The 20,888-nt window shown below is 32.9% G+C and overlaps 2 protein-coding genes across 4 annotated transcripts in view; both read right to left on the reverse strand.

The window, feature by feature from the left end:
- LOC119604095 (G1/S-specific cyclin-D) overlaps window positions 1-5,671 on the reverse strand; it is a 90,156-nt gene extending 84,485 nt beyond the window's left edge. Inside the window, exons 1-2 of one of the 3 annotated variants that reach the window (XM_037956548.1) lie at window positions 5,508-5,669; window positions 3,911-5,067 (exon numbers count right to left, since the gene is read on the reverse strand). In XM_037956548.1, coding sequence (XP_037812476.1) covers window positions 3,911-4,681 — 771 coding nt within the window. In that variant the 5' untranslated portion in view covers window positions 4,682-5,067; window positions 5,508-5,669. Of the gene's footprint in view, window positions 1-3,910 lie in introns of all 3 variants that reach the window. The other 2 variants (XM_037956547.1, XM_037956546.1) reach the window with 2 other exon arrangements.
- A 1,740-nt stretch (window positions 5,672-7,411) lies between these two features.
- On the reverse strand, window positions 7,412-19,572 carry LOC119604088 (protein lava lamp). Its single transcript, XM_037956533.1, has 6 exons — window positions 19,499-19,572; window positions 18,851-19,162; window positions 8,463-18,645; window positions 8,289-8,397; window positions 8,078-8,226; window positions 7,412-8,014 (listed from the first exon to the last, which is right to left on the reverse strand). Exons 2-6 carry the CDS (start codon window positions 18,908-18,910, stop codon window positions 7,923-7,925), a joined length of 10,593 nt encoding a protein of 3,530 aa, XP_037812461.1. The 5' UTR covers window positions 18,911-19,162; window positions 19,499-19,572; the 3' UTR covers window positions 7,412-7,922.
- Between the last annotated feature and the right edge of the window lie 1,316 nt (window positions 19,573-20,888).

Genomic DNA, 20,888 nt, shown 5'->3' on the forward strand with positions numbered 1-20,888 from the left:
TCAAATTGATTGACAATTATAAATAGCAAAAGGAAAAAAAAAGCTAAACTAATAATACAGTTAAAAAAACAATATGTTAAATGTTTTAAAAGTCTGGTTGTTTAATAAAGATAATTGTTTAAACTTATTTTTTTAATACTTTTCTGTTCACTCTAAAAAAAAAAGATGTGAAGAAATAATAAGTATAAAAATTTCATTATTTTCAATAAAAAAAATTTAAACTTTAAACATATGAACAAACTACTACAACGATAAGATTAACAAAAAAAAAACTACATACTATATACAATTTTAAATACAAAAAATAAGCAAAAAAGTGCTAAAAACTACGAAATAAGACGATTGTAAAGAAACTCACACAAATGTTAAAAACGTGTTTGACGTTTTGAAAGATTAAATCAATATTTAACAAAAAAAAAAACTATATAAATGTATATAAAAGAAATAAATGTATTTTAGTTGTTGAAGTATATAGGAAAATAATACTTAATTATAATATTGATTTAAAGTTTTAAGTTACTGGATAATTTAAATTACAAAACGAGTACTTATGTCTGGCACATGCAGCAGAGTTAATAGTAATTAAAGCTTACATGAGAAATTTACAATGACTTTGCGCAAACTCACCGGCATAATTAAACAAAGAGAAAGAGAGAAAAAGTGTTAGTCACAAATTATTGATTATTGCACAGTGGTTTTAGTTAATGTTTAATGAAAAGAAAATATTTTATTTCTGTATGTTAGTATGGAAGTTTTTTTGAGAAAAAAAATGTGCAAACGAACTAAAGCTGAACTAAAGCTGAAACTAGAACTGACCTAGAACTTAACTAGAACTGAACTAGAACTGAACTAGAACTGAACTAGAACTGAACTAGAACTGAACTAGAACTGAACTAGAACTGAACTAGAACTGAACTAGAACTGAACTAGAACTGAACTAGAACTGAACTAGAACTGAACTAGAACTGAACTAGAACTGAACTAGAACTGAACTAGAACTAGAACTGAACTAGAACTAGAACTAGAACTGAACTAGAACTAGAACTAGAACTGAACTAGAACTGAACTAGAACTGAACTAGAACTGAACTAGAACTGAACTAGAACTGAACTAGAACTGAACTAGAACTGAACTAGAACTGAACTAGAACTGAACTAGAACTGAACTAGAACTGAACTAGAACTGAACTAGAACTGAACTAGAACTGAACTAGAACTGAACTAGAACTGAACTAGAACTGAACTAGAACTGAACTAGAACTGAACTAGAACTGAACTAGAACTGAACTAGAACTGAACTAGAACTGAACTAGAACTGAACTAGACTGAACTAGAACTGAACTAGAACTGAACTAGAACTGAACTAGAACTGAACTAGAACTGAACTAGAACTGACTAGAACTGAACTAGAACTGAACTAGAACTGAACTAGAACTGAACTAGAACTGAACTAGAACTGAACTAGAACTGAACTAGAAACTGAACTAGAACTGAACTAGAACTGAACTAGAACTGAACTAGAACTGAACTAGAACTGAACTAGAACTGAACTAGAACTGAACTAGAACTGAACTAGAACTGAACTAGAACTGAACTAGAAATGAACTAGAAATGAACTAGAACTGAAACGGATTATGAACCAAAATCTACTCTACAAACTAATCTATTAACAACGATACCAAACCACTGTCTCCTCAAAGCAGCAGTAAAATTTGTTACGAAATCTAATAAATTATATAAATAATTTTTGATATTAACTAAATACACCAACAATGATGAGGCATTAATAATATTTTTACTTTTCTAAGCATCCTATATATTAAACCTCCATTTATAGAGGAGAATTTTTTGTGCAAAAACAAATTATTATATTATGCACAAAATTTATTCACAGAAAAACTAAACAATATTTACATCAAAAAAAAAAACTGTAAACAAAAAATAAAATCACCAAACAACAGACAATTCCAACACGACTCTAGACGTAAACATCAATGAAAAAAATAATTTTCTTTACAACGTACTAGTGATAAGTTGATTTGTTTTATTTTTGTATAGAATATATTAAAATATAATTTTATTTTGCAAACAAAATAAACATAAATATTAATTATTTACAGGAATTCCAAAGCATGTATTAAATAGAAATATGCAAGTAACAATTATAGTTGTCAGCGAGAGTCATAAAAAAATGAAATGTATTAACAAATTACAACAGAAAACTGATTAGAATTTTAAAGACAAATTTGTAGAAATTTAAAAATATTAAGGGAAACCCACTTTGCAAAAAAACCAAAAACTTATTAATAAAATATTAATATTAATTGTTAAAGTAATTTAATATAATTTGTTTAAAAATCTCATTAAAGTTATGCTCGTGTTTTATTATTAATAATAATTCTATTAAATTAATAATTATTTTTCTTTTTTTGTGTTCAGGTGCATCTCTCGTGTTTGAAAATATGTTGATTTAACTTGATTAGCGCAGTGGCGCCTTTAAATTCGTTTAGTTGGCAATTTCATACAAAAAGACCTTCTCACTTATTTGTTCAATAATTTATTTATTTAATAAAATTTTATTTTTTGTTATTAAATAAAAATGTTTCTATTCAAAGTCAGCATTTTGTTATCATTATTTATAATTTTAAGAAAACATGACTTTTTTCATAGAATTATTAATGTTATTAATACAATAAAGTTTTTAATAGAAAAAACACTACATTTATAATCTTATAGCTCTTACTTCAAATTTCAAACCAAATGCAATAAGATTTGCGTCATAACGAAGTTGTGAATTCTATAATTAATTGTTTGTGGTTTTTTAAATGGTTGATTGATAGTTGTTTTTTCAAATTATCAGAAAATTAATAGGATTTGCTGGCAAAATACTTTATAGATCCCTGATATATTTCTTAGAAATTTCAGTTAGATTTCGAAAATCGAAAGGTTTCTTTTGAGAAATGAAAATGGAAAATATGTTAGTAACTGGTACTGATTATTATGACGTATTTTAGAACTAGAACTGAACTGAACTAGAACTTAACTAAACTATAACTAAACTAAACTAGAACTGAACTAGAACAGAACTTGAACAGAACTAGAACAGAACTAGAACAGAACTAGAACAGAACTAGAACAGAACTAGAACAGAACTAGAACAGAACTAGAACAGAACTAGAACAGAACTAGAACAGAACTAGAACAGAACTAGAACAGAACTAGAACAGAACTAGAACAGAACTAGAACAGAACTAGAACAGAACTAGAACAGAACTAGAACAGAACTAGAACAGACTAGAACAGAACTAGAACAGAACTAGAACAGAACTAGAACAGAACTAGAACAGAACTAGAACAGAACTAGAACAGAACTAGAACAGAACTAGAACAGAACTAGAACAGAACTAGAACAGAACTAGAACAGAACTAGAACAGAACTAGAACAGAACTAGAACAGAACTAGAACAGAACTAGAACAGAACTAGAACAGAACTAGAACAGAACTAGAACAGAACTAGAACAGAACTAGAACAGAACTAGAACAGAACTAGAACAGAACTAGAACAGAACTAGAACAGAACTAGAACAGAACTAGAACAGAACTAGAACAGAACTAGAACAGAACTAGAACAGAACTAGAACAGAACTAGAACAGAACTAGAACAGAACTAGAACAGAACTAGAACAGAACTAGAACAGAACTAGAACAGAACTAGAACAGAACTGAACTAGAACTGAATTAGAACTGAACTAGAACTGAATTAGAACTGAACTAGAACTGAACTAGAACTGAATTAGAACTGAATTAGAACTGAACTAGAACTGAACTAGAACTGAACTAGAACTGAACTAGAACTGAACTAGAACTGAACTAGAACTGAACTAGAATATTACATATAAACAAGACTTACCTCCATCATCCATTCAGCGACAATTTTACGCATGGGGGGCGTAATATCCTTTTGTACTGTCTTAAAATAGGTGCATATGGGTTGCGGTCTCTTCTCCTCCGCCTTAAGAGCATTTTCCAAACAACGATCTGTTAAAAAGGTGGGATCCTCTGTAGCCGTATTAACATAATCTAATGAACGATTAATGAGATTATTGGCATAAACTGTATTTTGTTGTTGCTGCTGTTGTTGTTGTTGTTGTTGATTATTATTGGCTGATGTAGAGGGATTGTTGGTGCTGCATAAATTATCAACAAATTCATTGCTATCCTCATCACATTGCAATTTGGAAGAAAGGCAACAGTTGTTATTAGCCGAAATGCTGCTGCTGCTACTGGAGGAAGAGGTGGAGGAGATGGTGGAGCTTGTGGAGGATGTTAAAGGATTATTGCTGCTACTTAAACTGGAGCTGCTGCTCGAGCTACTGCTGGAATTGTAACCGGAAGAATTTGTCGATGAGCAACTTGTCGTTGAGGATAACAACGACGAGCTGCTCGAGTACAGTGATGGTGGTGAGGTAGTTGTTATTGTAGTTGTGGTAGTATTATTATCATTTTCATTGATATTGCTATTATCTCTAAGAAGTGCTGTTGTTTGTATCTCTTGATCTTGTGCGGGATGTTCTTCATTGGCTGCTATTACTAATGGGGATTTATGCGGTAAGTGTTGGTGTTGCTGTAGTATTTCCGTTTCATATTCATGCATTATATTTTCGGTACACAAAAGGTCCATGATTGTGTTTATTTAAAAATTTTTTGAAATAAAACGGTTATTTCTTTTTTTATTTAAACTATTAACAGCAGCTCTTTATCAAATTAGTTTCAACTTTTTTTTCTGCATTAACCCTTTTTTTTTGGCAAATTCACTTTAATTAAATTAGTTTTGAGGTTAAAAACGAAGCGTTTTTTTCTATTATTTGTAATCTGTTTTTCCTTTGCTTTTAGTTTTTTAAGTTATTAACACTTTTCAATTTATTTCATTATAATTTATTTTATTATTACAATTTTCTTAAAAATTCTATCACTATTATTTGCCTTTTTTAATTTTTTAATAAATTCAACAAGTTATTCATGTGTTTCTTTATATTGAAATTCTTAATTCGCATACTTTCTTTTGCTCTAAACTTCCAAAAAACAATAATAACAACAACACGCACGTTAAATGAGTAAAGTAAAAAAAAAAAACACACAAAAATTTGTTATTGTTTTTATTGTTTTTTTCTTTGTACGCAAAATAAATAACACACACACACTTTTTTAACGGTGGGTTAAGACAGGGGGAAGGAACCGTTTAGTTTGTTTTTGCTTCTTTTTGTATTTTATTATTTTTTGTTTTTGTTGTTGTTATTTTTTTGGGAACAATATTTATTTCGTTTTATTTAATTTGCACTCTTAAAAACGTTGCCAAATTTCGACAAATAAACAGCAATAATTTAGGTAATTTTTATTATTAATTCAAGTACATAATTTAATAAAATTACCGTTATTTAAATAACCTTTTTTTTCAACAATTAATTAATTCAAATAAAAACGTTTTTAGCTTTTTATAATCTGGCTACCTCTTTTGTTATTAAATTTGCTGTTTTAAAAATAATAACTCTTCAACTGTAATTCCAATACTTCAAAAACACTTTATTATTATTGTTTTAAACACCACACCAGACAAATCTTTCCTTCCACGCAGTCGAAAAGAAACAGAACCAACAGTTTGTAAATGTGCCGGCTATTTAGGGAGAGAATACAAAGTTGTTTCGAGGAGAAAAAATGACGGCGCTATGTTACTGATCTTGGCAGCAGATTCTAATTAGTGACAAACTATCTGGCTACCTTAAACATTAAATTAATGTTTAGTTTTTTTAAGTATCGCATATAATTAATAATAAACTGTTTGCTTATTAAATTTTGTTAAATAAAATGTAAAAATAATGCATTTTTCTTTTAATCTAGCAAATAGTTTTGTTTTTAACAATTTTTATTTAAATTTTCATTGAAAATTATGTTATTTATATTCTTACCTGTTAACCCACTGCTGGGAATTGAAATCTCCCTAAACATATGATTACATGTGCACATATGATCGAACTGAACAGCTGTTGGAGTCATAGAAAAAATGTTTATTTAAAGTTTGTTTTAATATTTATAACTTTCTAATTATTTAATTTGCAAATATTATTGGAATTTTAACATTATTTCCTTTTTATTAGGTAATTTAAACATGTTTTCCGTTTTGTTTACATTTAGCTAAACATGTGGTTTACTAAGGCTGCCATATTTTTCATTTATAAACAAAGCGTTATCGGATGGCACAAGGGAAAGTTTTTGAATTGAAAAAGACGTTAAAACTAAATATTCATAGAAATTATAAAATTTACTTAAAATTTATTCTAATTGTTGAAATCTCGATCTCCTTTTTTGGTTTAAATTACAAATTATTAAAGCTCGTTATATCAACCTCCGGTTATTGTTTAATCGGTAAATAATCTACCGGTTAAAATAATTTTATATGATAACTGTTTATTCGTTTCGTTATGATAAGATATTACCAAACATTGAAAAAATTGTATTTGTGATATCGATCAAACTCCTCCCTTTTTAATTTAGATGTTTTTTTAGAAAAAGGGTATAATGATTTGAGGGTTATAAAGAAATTTTGATGTGTGAGAAATGAGTGATTGCAAAATGAGCTTCAAAAAAGTCGATTTTTTTTTTTAATTTATAAAAAGTAGTCTTTTCGATTAATTAATTTAATTAAATTAATTTGCAAAAGCATATTTTGTCAATCTTTTACAATTTGAAATTGTTGTTTTTTCGATACTTTCGTACTTTTTGCTTTTTTGGCCTTTTTGACTTTGCTCACTTTTCAAAGTTTATGTTAAAAATATATTTTCCAGGTTTTCAAATAAAAAAAACAATCTTAGACATTTATTTACAAAGTCGACTTTTTTCGTAATAGAAAATCGATTTATCAACCCTTATAAACTAAATTGTCGATTTCGTTAGCAGTTGATCATTCGAAAGTCGATTTGTAGAAACCCTACTTTTAACAGTTATGTAATGTTATAATACACCTAATATGGAAGCACCTGTATTGGCATATAATTCGCAAGAGATGGCAGCACATGTATATACAAATGGGAATCCACCGTTACTATCGCATTGCCAACTTCATTCAACAATTGCTTATAACTAATAATGTAGTTTTTAATGGAAATTTGATTTTTTATTAAAAATTAAATTTTGCACCAGATATTCAACTTTTTATATAAAAATAAATTTTTACCCAAAACTTATTTTTGTCTAAACAAACTATTTTTAAATAAAAATTCGATTTTTCCCAAAAAAATTACTTACTGCAAATTTCTAATGTTTTATTGAAAATTAAGTGAAAACATTGCTAACATTTGATTAAATTAGTTAATCAATCCACAACTAATTAAAAAAACAAACAATATTTATTATTTTAAATACTTATTGTAAACATTTTATTATTACCAATGTTTAATTGCAAATATTTGTTTATTCAATAGCTATATTTATGATATTTTTCACTAAATAACGAGTTTTAATTAGTTTTTTTTTCATCATCACTCATTTATAAATATTTAGTAGAATATTTTTTGTGATTTTTTTATTTATTAATTATACATATAAACTTATAACTTAATAAAAATTATTACAAGAAAAAATAATAAGTTTTCTATAATAAATTGAATATATAAATGATTGCAAACAAATTACTTAACAAAATTATTATAGAATGCAAGTAATTGCTTGTTAATCAACAACAACAAAATATGTAAAGGATAGTAAAATTAATTTAGTTAGGAATTAAGACAATGATACGTTTTATCTAATATTTACACATTCACATTAAAGATATCGGGAACTGAACAAATATGGAACGCAAATTTTAATGCTTTAGAAATTAAGGTACGGATTTAAATTTGTTGAGGGATAATTGCAACGAGGACAATTTAAAATCCAGATGGCGAACCACTAGTATTTCCGCCCTTACTGCCCCAAAGCCAGTTTAGTAAGACAGTGGAAGGTGATTGATTTGTTTGAGCTAGAGGCCAAAAAGAAACGAATTGAAAAAATCTATTTTAGATTTAAAAAATCAGTTACTTACATAAATCGCTTCCAATTAATTCAGAGACGGCAGCTGGTGGCATTTTGGCAACATCCTGTTGTAATTTCTCAATTTGGCGTATACGTTGCTCACGTTCTTCCTTGATAATCTTGTCTTTGGAATGGCTGACAGTTTGTAGCTGGGAAAGTCTGAAAGAAAAACAAACAAAATAAAGAAAAACATCCTAAATACTGGAAAGTATCACTCTTACTTTTCATTCAAATCATCTTCAGCCACAATGCCCACAGTCGAACCCGCAACTGAGGTATTGGCTGCATTTTCAGAAGGTGAAGAGGTTGCGGCTCCTGCTGCAGCCGTAGCTGAAATTGGACAAATGATAAATCAATCACTTTCTAACGAAAACATAAATACTAAATAACTTTACCTTCAGTTAAACCTCCTGTTTGAGTGTTTTTCGCTTCCAACTGCCTCAAAGTATTCGACAGTTTCAATTGCAGTGTATCTCTTTCGGCTAAAAGATTGACAATTTCCAAAGTCATTTCCTCACAACGCATATCACGCTGATGCAGCATATACATGGCCAAGTCTAATTCAGATTTGGACACCATTGGCGCTTCGACAGCAGCTGGTCGGCGATTTTCCGAGAAAGCTGTTACCGAACTGTGTGAAGAGGTGTCGCGTAGTTTGAAGGGATCATATTGTGCTGCTAAGCGGGCATACTCAGCCGAGCGTATGGCCAATTGTTCTTTGAGAGTGACTATTTCAACTTCTTGGGATTCCAAGGCAGCTTGCATTTTTTCTATAATAGAATCGGGATCTTCAGATCGCAGGCGCAAAGGTGTGCCATCTTGTGAGGCTTCAGCTGAGGTGGTACCCGAAGCGGTGGTCGATTCTGTAGCGGTTGTGGATGAGGAAGTGGTTTCTACTGATATAACTTGAGGTCCTGTTTCGATGGCCAGGTTAGCAGCTTGATTATTTCTTAAAGCTAAGATTTCTTCCTTAAGACGTTCCTCGCTTGCTTTGAAATCTCTTTCTCTTTGAGCCAAATGTTCTTGCCACATTTTTGCTATTTCACCACAGCGCTGTTCCACAATGGCTTCCCATTGACTATTTAGTGCCACAAAATCAACTGAGGCGGCTTCGGGTTTGCTATTTTCACCAGAAGATTTTAACGATTCTACTGTTCTGCGCAACTCGGAGATTTCTATGTTTTTGGTGTCCAACTCCAAAGTAAGAGTCTTCATTTTATCCTCTAATTGCAGGGATTCTAAAACATGATTATTAAGAACCTGTAACTCTTCTTCCATGTGTGTTTTCTCCTCTTGCATAGCCTTTATTTGAGCTTCTAACTCCTGCACTCGCTTGTCATCCTGTTGAGTGATTTGGGTTTCCTCCTTGTTGGCTTGCATTTCTTTGGTTATTTGCAAAGAGAGATTATTTTCCAATTCGTGTTTATCCTCTTCCAGATGTTTGACTTGCATTTTTAACATGTGTATTTCCTGGTTTTTGGTGAGTATTTCCAAGACCAACTTCTCTGTTTGATCTTCATTCATTAAATCGTTAATACGTTGTTTCAAGTGTAAAATCTCAGATTCTTTTTCCTGCAACATGGCCGCCAACTCTTCATTATTGCTGCTGCTGTTGCCGGCTGACTTTAAGTACTCATTTTCTGCTGTTAAATTCTGCAACTTCTCCTCCAAAGTTTGAATGTCCACCGAAGGTGTTTGCGCCAATTTCAGTGCCTCATTTTCCTTTAACAATTGATTTGCTTGCTCTTCTATAGTTTGCTTTTGTGTGAGCAACAGTTCAATCTCCTGCTTCATTAAATCAATACTTTGCTTTTTCTCTTTACAACTGACTTCATCAATCTGTTTCTCTTTTTGCTCTTTCAGTAGTGACAATTCTGCCTCCAAGTCAATTAGACTTTGTTTGGTGTTATTGAGAGTGTCTCTGAGGGTTTCCACTTCTTGCACTAATGTGTCAACTTCAGCTTGAAGTCTCTTCTCATTGGCTTGCGACAGCGACAATGTTTCAGTTTGGATCTTATATTCTGCTTCCAATTTGTCTTTATTGCTCAGTAACGTATTGTAGGTTTCTTGAAGATTTTGCAAATCAAGTTTAAGATTGTTTATTTGATAAGTTTCAGCACTTTGTTCTGTAAGTTTAGCTTCTTCTAAGGTCTGCACTTGTAGACGTAATGAAGCTACTGTTTGCTCAGCTTTGGTGGAGTTCATCTTCTCCTCTTCCAATAAAGCCTGCAACTCTAATCTATCGCCAGTGAGATCTTGCACCTCCAGGGTCAAGGCGGAAATTTGTTTTTGAAGTTCTGTTAAAGCATTTGGTGAAATATTTTGTGTTTTCTCCGCTTCTTCATGTTTGCTTTCATCCACTAATTGTTTTGGAGCATCCTTAGGTGTATTATCTTCATTACCCCAATCATCTAAAGTATTTAATTTATCCTGCAGTTCTCTTATACGAGCCTGATACATTTGAACCTCCATATCTTGACGTTCTTTCATCTCGGACATGCGTTCATTACCGGCGGTTAAAACATCGATTCTCTTTAGCAATTTTTCCTTTTCTAGAGTGAAACTCTCTTGTTGTTTCTTTTGCTCCTCCAGTTGTGTTTCTAAGGTTTTTATTTGACTCTTAAGTTCTTCTTGTACTAGATCATCAAACATGGAATTAGATTCCATGGAAGCAGATTTACGATAATCTTTATTTTGGGCCACAGACTGAAGTTCATCTATTTTTACTTTGTATTCTTTAAGTTTCTTCATAAGTTTACCCGACTTGACATGCAATTCTTTCTTTTGTTCTTCACTACGCTCTAAGGAGAGTTGTAGCTCTTGCAAACGTTCATTTAGATCTTGCATTTGTAGTTCCAATTGTTGTTCTCTGGGCACTAAAGAGACAGGAGCACTTGATGTGGTAGAGGCAGTGAGTTTAGCAAAATGTTCAGCTTCTGCAGTGGCTTCTGTGTTACCCCACGAATCACCCCAATCCTCACCCAAATCAAGAGCAGTTATGGGGGTTTCTTGGACAGCTGGCTGAGACTTTTCTTGAGGATGACACAAATAGGCCTTCTTGGGCACAATTATTTCCTCCACAACAGGTTCAGTGGATTGTTGAGGTAGAGTAAAGACTTCGAATTCGGGAGCTGGTGCCGAATTTCCAAAGAACATGTCCAAAGTAGGTTGTATCTTTGGATCTTGGAAAGTAGGCACAATTTGACTTTCCAAAATAGGCATAGTCTTCTTAAGATGTTCTTCATTTTGTTGCTCACGTTTGATACGAATTATTTCTTGATCTTTATTCTGTAATAAACTTTCTAGGGAGCCCACTTGATTTCTCAGTTCATGCAATTCATGCTGCTGAGCAAGCAATTCCGCTTGATGTTGCTGAAGCTGGGCCAATTCCGCTTGAATTCTTTGCAGTTCACTTTGGGAATATTGCAATTGCTGGTCTCTCTCTTGGTAACGAGCTTCCAAATCTCTTAACTTGTCTTCATATTCCGATTCTCTTTGATTGCGTGTGGCCAATTTGTGCTCTAAATCTTGAGCATGTTTTTCCAAATCGGAAACATTGCGTTGTAAATCTTCGATGGTAGGAGGTTGTTCTAGGGAACTTTCATTAGCTGATTCCGCGGTATGGGATGCTTGTATCAAGTCATCGAAAGGTGACCTAACAGCTGTATCTGCTGTAAAGAACATAGGGGGAGCGGGAATAACATCTGTAGGCTGTGATTCAGTTAAGGCAGAGGCTACACTTTGCAGAGTTTGTAGATTTACTGCATCCTGTTGGCGTTCTGTTAACTGACTTTGCATTTCTTGATTGGCATCATTAACGACATTGAATTCAGCCTGTAAATTGTTCAAGTCCTGTTGTAGACGATATATTTGCTGATTTTTGTCTTGCAGTTCTTGGTTAAGGCGTTCAATTTCGTTGCTGTTATTATCACTTGTAGGCAATTGGTTGTTTGTTGCGTTTTGTGAAGGCAAGCCAAAGGCTAAGGCAAATGGATCTTGTTGATTTGAGGTAGTTGAACTTGCGGCTGCTGCTGCCATTTGCAATTGCAAATTCTGGCGTTGATAGTTCTCTATAATAGACTCCTTTTCAGCCAAAAGATCTGTCAATCTCTTATTTTCAGTTTCTATGAATACCTGGTCATCTGTTTGGTTCTGGCCGACTTGCATGCGCAAGGTATCCAACTCTGCTATTTGAGTACGTAAGGCTTGCAGTTCACTTTCATGGTTGGAGGATAAAGTATCAATTTGATGTCTCAGATTCTCAATTTCTGTCTTATCTTGCATGGACTGCATGCGTAGTTCTTGCAGCTCATAAAGATCTTGTTGCGAATTCTCGGTTTGCATACGCAACCAAGATGATTCACGCTCCAGCTCGCTCTTAGCTTGTTCTATGGTATTAAGATTCTCTTGTAGTCTTAATATGTCATTCTGATGGACGGCGCAATCATCTGTCATACGCTCTAGCTGTTCGGATAGTTGTCTCTTTTCAGCATTTATTTTATCTAGCTGTTCGCTGAGTTCACACTCAAGTTCATCGAGCTCTGTAACCTTAGCCGCCAACTTTCCATCATAAACAGCCTTTTGTCGCTCCATATCGGCTTCAGCCTTTGTTAGCTGTTCTCTTAAAGTGTTTAATTCTTGATCATAACTATCACTAGCTGTAGACTTAAACTCATCGAATTCTTTTTCCAATTTTTGATACTGAGCCTGCATTTGATTATAATCGGTTTGGAGTTTACGATAGTTCTCTTCTATGACTTCCTTCTCACTTTGTGAATCCAGTAAACGTTGAGCTATGACTTCATCATGTTCGGAAAGCATATTGAGACGATATACTAACTCATCTTCTACCTTAAGATGTTCCTCGGCTTTAGTTTGTAACTGTTCATCCATAATATTAACTTTACGTTCCATGGAGGCTCTACGTTCTTCAAAGCCTGAAACACATTCTTGCAAACGACAGATCTTTTCTTTGAATGTATTATTCTCCTGTTCGAGGGTTTCTATGTACGACATATCCTCTTGTAGTTTGGCTTGTATGCCATCGTGCAGGGTTTCCAAGCGGGTTATAGTTTCTTGGAAATTGGCCTTCTCACTATTGTACTTTTCATTTAACTTATTGTAGGCTTCCTGAAGAGCTTCTAGTTCTTCTCTTACCGGCTGCTGTATGGAAGCATCCAATTGGTGTTGAGTAGTAGGCGAAAGTATTTCTTCTTCTGGACAGGTCGTTAATTTTTCTTGTAAATCTTTAAGTTGTGCCTGCAATCTTTGGATCTGACCGTTGCGTTCTTTTATTACTGCTTTGGATTTTTCAAATTTCAAAGATTTTGCCTTCAATTCTTCGGTTACCACTTGTAATTTGTTTTCCAATTCGTTGTTTTGATGGCTTTGTTGTGAGCTAAGCTTTAAACTTTCTAGTTCTTTAGTTAACTCAGAAAGCTTCTGTGAATTTTCATGATCCTTTTCTCTTAGGGCCATTAATTCGTTCTCTAACTCTTCCATAGTATTTTCGGCTCTTTCAAGTTTGGCAGTCTTGTCTTGTAGGACTTTGTTTAAGTTCTCGTAGTCAGCATTCTTCACTGAAGACTCATTACCCCAATCGGTTAATTGCTCTTGAGCTGCCATCAACGATTGTCTTAGTTCTTCTATTTCCTTCACTTTTAGTTTCAGATTTTCTTGGGTACATTGCAGTTCTTCCTTTAACTGATCTGTTTCATTAAAATCGCCCCAGTCCGAAGTGAATGAGGAGTTTTGTTGGGCTGCTTTCAAATCTTCCTGAAGTTTATGTATGGCTGCTTGAGCAGCTTCTAAATCGGCAGCTGATTTATCTTGAAGTTGTTGTAGGTTTAGTTGAGTTTTTTGAAGATCTGATCTTAGTTGTTCGACTTCAGTTGCATCCACGGAATGTACGGCAGCCAATTCTTTCAATTTCTGGGTTTCTGAGTCTCTATCGCTTAAAATCTGTTTGAATTCATCGATTTCTTCTAATTTTTCTTTCATTTGTTCTCTTAACAAAAGCAATTCATCTTGCATACTCTGAATCTCCAAAGATGTTTGTTGTTGCACTTCTTCCAATACAAGTTCCTTTTTATTCAACTCCTGTTGTAACTCTTGAACCTGTTGTTCCAAAGATAACTTGACATTAATAATGTCTTCCAATTCTTTGGCTTTTTCTTGCATTTGCTGGTGGGACTTTTGAAGTTCATCTTGCAGTTGTACATTTTTACTGTTAAGAACTTCTACTTCTTCTGCTTTATTGTTAGTTTGAGCTTGAGTTTCTAGTAATTTCAATTTGCCTTCATAATCCAAACATTGTTGTGCTTTCTTTTTCAAATTAGCGGCATATTTCTTTAGTTTATCCAACTGTTCTTTGTTGCGTTGCTCTAAATCTTTCACCTTTTGTTGCAAAGTTGTTAGGGAAGACAACTGCTCGAGTTGTTGATTTAGTTGTTTTGTTTGTTGTTGATTAACTAAAACAAGATCTTGATGTTGTTTTTGCAATTCGCGATGAGTTTGTTCTAATCTGGACAACTCCTGTTTATTGTTATCAAACAGTTCCTGTAAATAGGAAATTTCATCTTCTTTTTCTATAATTTTATTGGCATTTTCCTCCATTGTCTTGTAAAGATCAATGATTTGTTGATTGAGCGTGTCAATGGTTTCTTGTTTGTTGGACAACTCCTCAACTTGCTGTTGCACTAAGTGTTTATTGATTTTCAAGGATTCTTTAAGTTTTTCACATTCCTTTTGTAAATCTTGTGTTAGCTCTGTACCCTGTAGGGCAGATGTTTGTTTGAGTTGTGCCAGTTCTTGTTTTAATTCATGAGCTTTTTCTTCATGTTGCTGTAACTCTAAAAGTTTAAGATTCATTTCGTGTTCATGCTCTTTGTAAGCCTCTATAAGCTGTTGTTTTTGCTCGTTCACCAAAGTTTGCAATATTTCCATTTCTTGTTCATAAGTATCACATTTAGCTTCAAGTTGTTTGCGTAGTCTGGTTAATTGTTCAACTTGTTTTTCATGTGTCATTTCTTTGTCATTGATAGTGCGATCAAAGTCCTCGGCTACCTTCTTAAGGCTGGCTACTTCTGTGGCAAGTTCAGTAATCTCAGTTGACTTTTCATCCAGCCCTGTTCTAGCTTCGTACAGTTCTTGTGTGAGATCTTCTACCCGAGATTGTAGTTCGCTTAATTGTGCTTCATATTCTTCAATTTGTTGTAGGGATTGTTGCAATTTTGCATTAGTTTCATTGTTTATTTCTTTATCTTCTTCGTTTTGTATGGCTTGTCTTTCTTCGGAGAATCTATTGTCGGTTTGGTCTTCTTGTTGATCTCTAGCCTCATCCAACAAACGGCGCAACTCTTGTATGGTGGCTTTAAGTTCTCTATTTTGTGCTGTTAATTGTTCATATTCGGCCAAAGCTTTACCGTTAGGAGCTGTTACTGCCACCACCGTTTCAACAACCGTTACCGTCTCCACAGCACTGCTGGCTTCCTTAACCTTTTGCAACAACTCGCTGAGTTGTGAATGGGCGTTTTCTGCCTCCTTGGCTAATTTTTTGGAAACATTAAATTTACTCTTTTTATCGTTGGCCTTGCGATATGCCTCTAGTTCTCCATAAAGTTTTGATAAGGATTTTTCACATTTTTCAAACAAGGTCTCACCATTATCCAAAGCTGCCACCACCTCGGAAGATTGCTGCAAAGATGTTAACTCTTGCGATAGTTGTGCTTTTTGGTTTTTAAAGTCTTGCATTTGCAAGTTCAAAGCTTCCTTTTCTTTTGTTACATTATTCAACTTGGTCTGCAATTCATCGTAATTTTCGACTTGTTGTGTGTACTTAGTTTCCAAATCTTTCTTTTCTTGTGTTAAATCTTCTATGCGTTGCAAAAGTTCATGATTTTCCGTAGTTAAAAGTTCCATTTTCTCCAATACTTCTCTTCTTTCTGTGGTGAACAATTCAATTTTGTTCATTAGCTCAGAACTTTCTTCACGTAATTTATTTAGACTTTCGGTTATTTCGGGGCTTATTTCGGTTTGCGTCAGTTCATTGACAGCCTCCTTGTGTGAGGTTGTCTCCTCACTGGAATCACCTAAACGTTTGTTAAACTCTTCCAGTTCTTGTTTTTCCTGTTGTGTTAATCTTTCTACAATTTCTATAGATTCTGCTGAAGATGAAGATTTGGAAAGTTTTTCTACCTTATCCAAGAGTTCTATGTTTTCATTAAGATAATGTTCTAGTTTTTTATCCAGCTCATCCTTTTGTTTATTAATTTTTTCGTTAGTTTGCAAAGATTCTTTTAATTTCTGTTCGTTTATTTCCAAGTCTTTGCGTAGAGCTGTTAATTCTTCTGTTAACTCCTTGACTTGTTCCTCCAATTGTATTTCACTCAGTTCGGAGGTAACACGGGATTGTTCTCCTTGCTTTAAGGACTCCAATAAAACTTCCTTTTCTTTTACCAAAGTTTCTAATTTTTCAATTTTTTCTTCGCATTCTTTGTGCAGATTTTCTTTAGTGGCGGCCTCTTCTTTGGTACTATTCTGGGAAGTTTCCATTTGCGTCAACTGCCATTGACCTTTTTCATCTTCCAATTCGGTAATCTTTTGCTGCAATTTGTCTTTTTCTTTATTCAGTTTTACTACCTCGGCATGCAAATCGGAACCTTTTTTCAATTTTTCTATTTGTTTTTCAGTTTGTTTACATTTTAATTTCAGCTTAATCATGGCCTTATTAGATTCATCCAGCTTCTGTTTCAATTGTTGATTTTCCATTTCCAGTTCTGGATTGTTAGAGTCCTGGTTGGAGGAACTGCTAGAGGAGAATAGTTGTTTGGTTTTAGAAGAATTTTCCAATTTTTCCTCTAAAACCTTGAAATTGGCATTTAATACATTCAACTCTATGGTCTTTTCCATTAATTCCTCTTCGTATTTCTTTTGGGATTCTTGGGATTTCAGTAGATCCTCTCTTTGAGCCTCTATGCAGGCTTCCAAGCTGGCTAGTTTTTCGGCTATAGAACTGTCATTAACCTCCAATTTTTCTTGTTCATTTAAGGTTTCTTTAAGTTTAGAATTTTCCGTTTTTACCTCTAATAATTCGTCCATAAGTTCTTGTATTTGTTTGGCCATTTCAGCCTTAACTTGGCTGTCGATATCGGTCGATGAGGTAACTGCTGAAGAGGAGGAAGTTGTTTGTGAATTTTTATTATTGTGCTCTAACTCGGCACATTTTTCTTCGGACAATCGTAGTTTCTCTTGTGCCACTATAACATCAGCCTGCAGATGTTTGATTTGTTCTTCCAACTCGGTGCATTTGGAAGTCAAATCACATCTAGTGGTTTCCAAAACATCATTAATTTCATTCAACTCTTGTATACGTTTCAATTGGGTTTCAGTTTCCTGTTTTAGTAAATGGTTTTCGTTTAATATATCCAGGGTTTCGGCCGATTCTTTAGATTTGAAAGTTTCCAACTGTTTCTTTAACTCTTCTATTTCGCTTTGAAGGTGTGAGGTGGCATTTTCTTCAGTTGCATCTGAGGTAAATACTTCCAATTGTTTGCTAAGTGTTTCCAGTTGCTGTTTTAGTTGTGCATTTTCTTGATTTAATAAATCAATTTGTTGCTGCAAGTCTTGTTTATTGTTTTCGTTGTTAATTCTTTCTATTTGTAATTTTAATTCTTCATTTTCTTTTAATAGTTTAGCATTTTCCTCGGAAGCCTCAAAATCTGTTATTTCTCTACTGTTTTGCAACTTCTTAAGTTCTTCCTTGAAGCTAGTTTCTTTAGCTGCAAACTCTTTTTCTTTTTCTTGCAAAGACAATTCTAAATCGGATATTTTGCCTTCTAGTTCATTAGTGTTGCTGGACACATTGGCTGAAATGTTGCGTTGATTGTTTTGTTTTTCCTTGTCCAGCTGCTTTTCTAGAAGACGACAACGATTTTCTAGGAATTTTATGCGCTCTTTTTCCAGACTAAAGTTTTGACTACTTAAGTCTGTAGCAGATTTGTGTCGTTCCCGACTGACGGGTGTGTAGTGGACCAAATTACTTAAATCTGACATAGATCTACCCAATTCGGTAGTATCCTCCAGACACTGTTGGGTGCTTTCGAATTTATCTTTTAGCTGTGAAACCAATTGCTCTAAATGCTGTTTACTCGAGGCCTTTTGAGCCATACGCAATTTATTTTGCTCCAGCTGTTGTCTCATTAGAGCAATTTTTTCACTGCTTTGTAGGGAGTAGGGTATGGAGGGAGTTTTAGCTATGTGCGTTGTTGACGGTTTCGAAGGTGTTGGATTGGGTGTAGGATTTGGTGTTGAGGCAAAATTGGGTGTTGGCGATTGCAGGGGAAATTGTCCCTGTGAAATTGACAACATATTTGCCTGATCCTGAGCCACAAAAGATAGCTCGGCTGAGGGTGTTTCTGTCGTCGTGTAGGTGGAAACATTTAAACCTTGTTTACTTTTTGCTTTTGATTTCAGCAGTCTTTCCGCTATATTTTTTACTTTTTCTTGGGCGGCTGATTTACTTGAACCATGGGCAGCTCCCGATTTACGTACTAGTTCCTTAAGGGCGGATATTTTTTCCTAAAAAGGAAGGAAATTAATAATGCAAACGGTTTATAGAATATTATTGACATAAGTATAAGTGGATTCGGGAAAAGCAGATACATAGAACTTATTGTCATAAAAGGAATGTTTAAATGTTCCAAAGGGAAGCAAAATTTGGCTATCAAATCACTTCAAACTTATGCCAATATAGAAAATGTTTCTTAAATTCACTTTCACTTACCTGTTGTTGTAGGAAACTTTCCTGTAATTGTTGTTGCTGTTCGTTCGTATCGGACGACATGGTAAACTAATGTATTTTGTTTATTATATCGTTAACTAAAACTACTTTAGGTCTGATCTTGCAAACACTCACGAAAAATAAAAAAAAAACTAAATTCCTTAAAATGTGCTAAACAAACATTTACAATTAATAAAAATAATCAATGTTAAATGTTTTTATCTCTTGTTATTGTTACTATTTTTCTATTGTTTTCAATAAACTCGTAAAGTTGAAGATTTCGTTGGCTGCTGAGTCTGAACATTGGTACTTGTACTAGAATTGAAAAAAAAGAACAAACACCCAAAAACGTTATTAATACAAAATGCAAATTATCACCTAAAACAGATTAAATATTCAATATACGGAACCAAATCTTTTCTTTTATATTTTTACAACTATGATCACATCAATTAAAACAAGAAAACTCAATGCCACGGAAAAAAACATATGTATATCTGACGTGTTCGCTTTTCACTTTTTCAATTCATGTTTTTGCTTGGTATAACACAAAATTTAACAAGAACTTTATATTTTCCTGATAGCATAGATGAAAAAGTTTATTTTTCTTCTGTTTTTATTAATTTATAACAATTTTTTATTGTAATTTACCATAAATTTTTATAGAACAAAATTTATTTAAGAAAAAACACACAAATTAGTCCATGTCAGCAAATTACTGGGTTGTAAAAATTTAGTAGTAGATAAGCAGTGTTTACAATGTAGCGTTCTATAAGGGAAAAAGTCGACTTTATGATCTTTGAAATATTTTCAAAGTGCCTTTTTCGATTTACATCTAATAATCTATTTACCTTCCTTATTTTTTTGTTTAATAACGTCTTATCGGTACTTAGACCTAATTCTCTTTTAGGCTTTTTTAAATTCTGAAGACCCCAGATGTATAGAATAATTCTATAAGAAATACTTTTTAGAAGTTTTGTATCAAAAATCAACAAAATCATCCGTAACCAAGAGAGAATTTTAATTTTTTTTATAGTTTTTTGGAAATACCTATAATTTTTGATAATTCAAAGATGTGTTCAATAAATTCAAAGATGTGTTCAATAAATGATTATGACTCAATCATAGGGTTCTATAAATCGACTTTGGAATAATCGAACAATCGACTTTTTGTCGAAAAAAGTCGAAAAGTTGTTTTAAAAAAGTCGATAACTCGACTATCGTCTGTGAAGAAAGTCGAAAAGTCGACTTTGTTAATAAAAGTCGAAAAAAGTCGAATAAAGTCGAAAAAAGTCGAAAAAAGTCGAAGAAAGTCGAAAAAAGTCGAAAAGTCGGAAAAAGTCGAAAAGTCGAAAACTCCAAAATTGTAGAAAAAAGTCAAAAATAGTCGAAAATTTTAAAAAAGTGGAAAAAAGTCAAAAACTCTAAAATGATCGGAAAACCCCGAAAAATGTCAAAAAAAAGTCGAAAAGTCGGAAAAAGTCGAAAACTCCAAAATTGTAGAAAAAAGTCAAAAATAGTCGAAAATTTTAAAAAAGTGGAAAAAAATCAAAAACTCTAAAATGGTCGGAAAGCCCCGAAAAAAGTCAAAAAATAGTCGAAAATAGTCAAAAAGTCGAATAAAATCGAAAAGTCGGAAAAAGTCGAAAAAAGTCATATTTTGGGAACGTAAAATTAAACAATTTCTTCAAACTACGAGAGGAACATTATCAAAAACATAATTGTAGGATAATATGACATAAAATATAAATAATTAAAAATAATCAGAGCTTAATTTTCGACATATAAACTTTTCACATTCAAAATATAATTAAAACTTTTATTTTTAGAGCACATTTTAAAAATTTTAACAGCATTTATTCGTTTTTTACTGCTAATTTAATGAGCATAAAACTATTTATATATTTTTTTGATTTCTCAGCTTATTACTTACCTCCTTTTAACATTTTCTACATAATTTGCATAAAAAATTTTTGTTTAAACATTAATAAATTTTATTTATTAACCATTAACATGAAATAATTTAAATTTAAATACTTAT

Source organism: Lucilia sericata, unplaced genomic scaffold, assembly GCF_015586225.1.
Source record: "Lucilia sericata isolate MDLA Ls3-8-SP2 unplaced genomic scaffold, ASM1558622v1 Contig000360F_arrow, whole genome shotgun sequence".
NCBI lineage: Eukaryota > Metazoa > Arthropoda > Insecta > Diptera > Calliphoridae > Lucilia > Lucilia sericata.

Coding starts and splice junctions, on each gene's coding strand:
- LOC119604088 (XM_037956533.1), bottom strand. CDS start 18,910: ATGTCGTCCGATACGAACGAACAGCAACAACAATTACAGGAAAGTTTC. Junction 8,398..8,462: donor AACAGGAGGTTTAACTGAAG/GTAAAGTTATTT, acceptor GTCCAATTTCAG/CTACGGCTGCAGCAGGAGCC. Junction 8,227..8,288: donor GAAGATGATTTGAATGAAAA/GTAAGAGTGATA, acceptor TTTTTCTTTCAG/ACTTTCCCAGCTACAAACTG.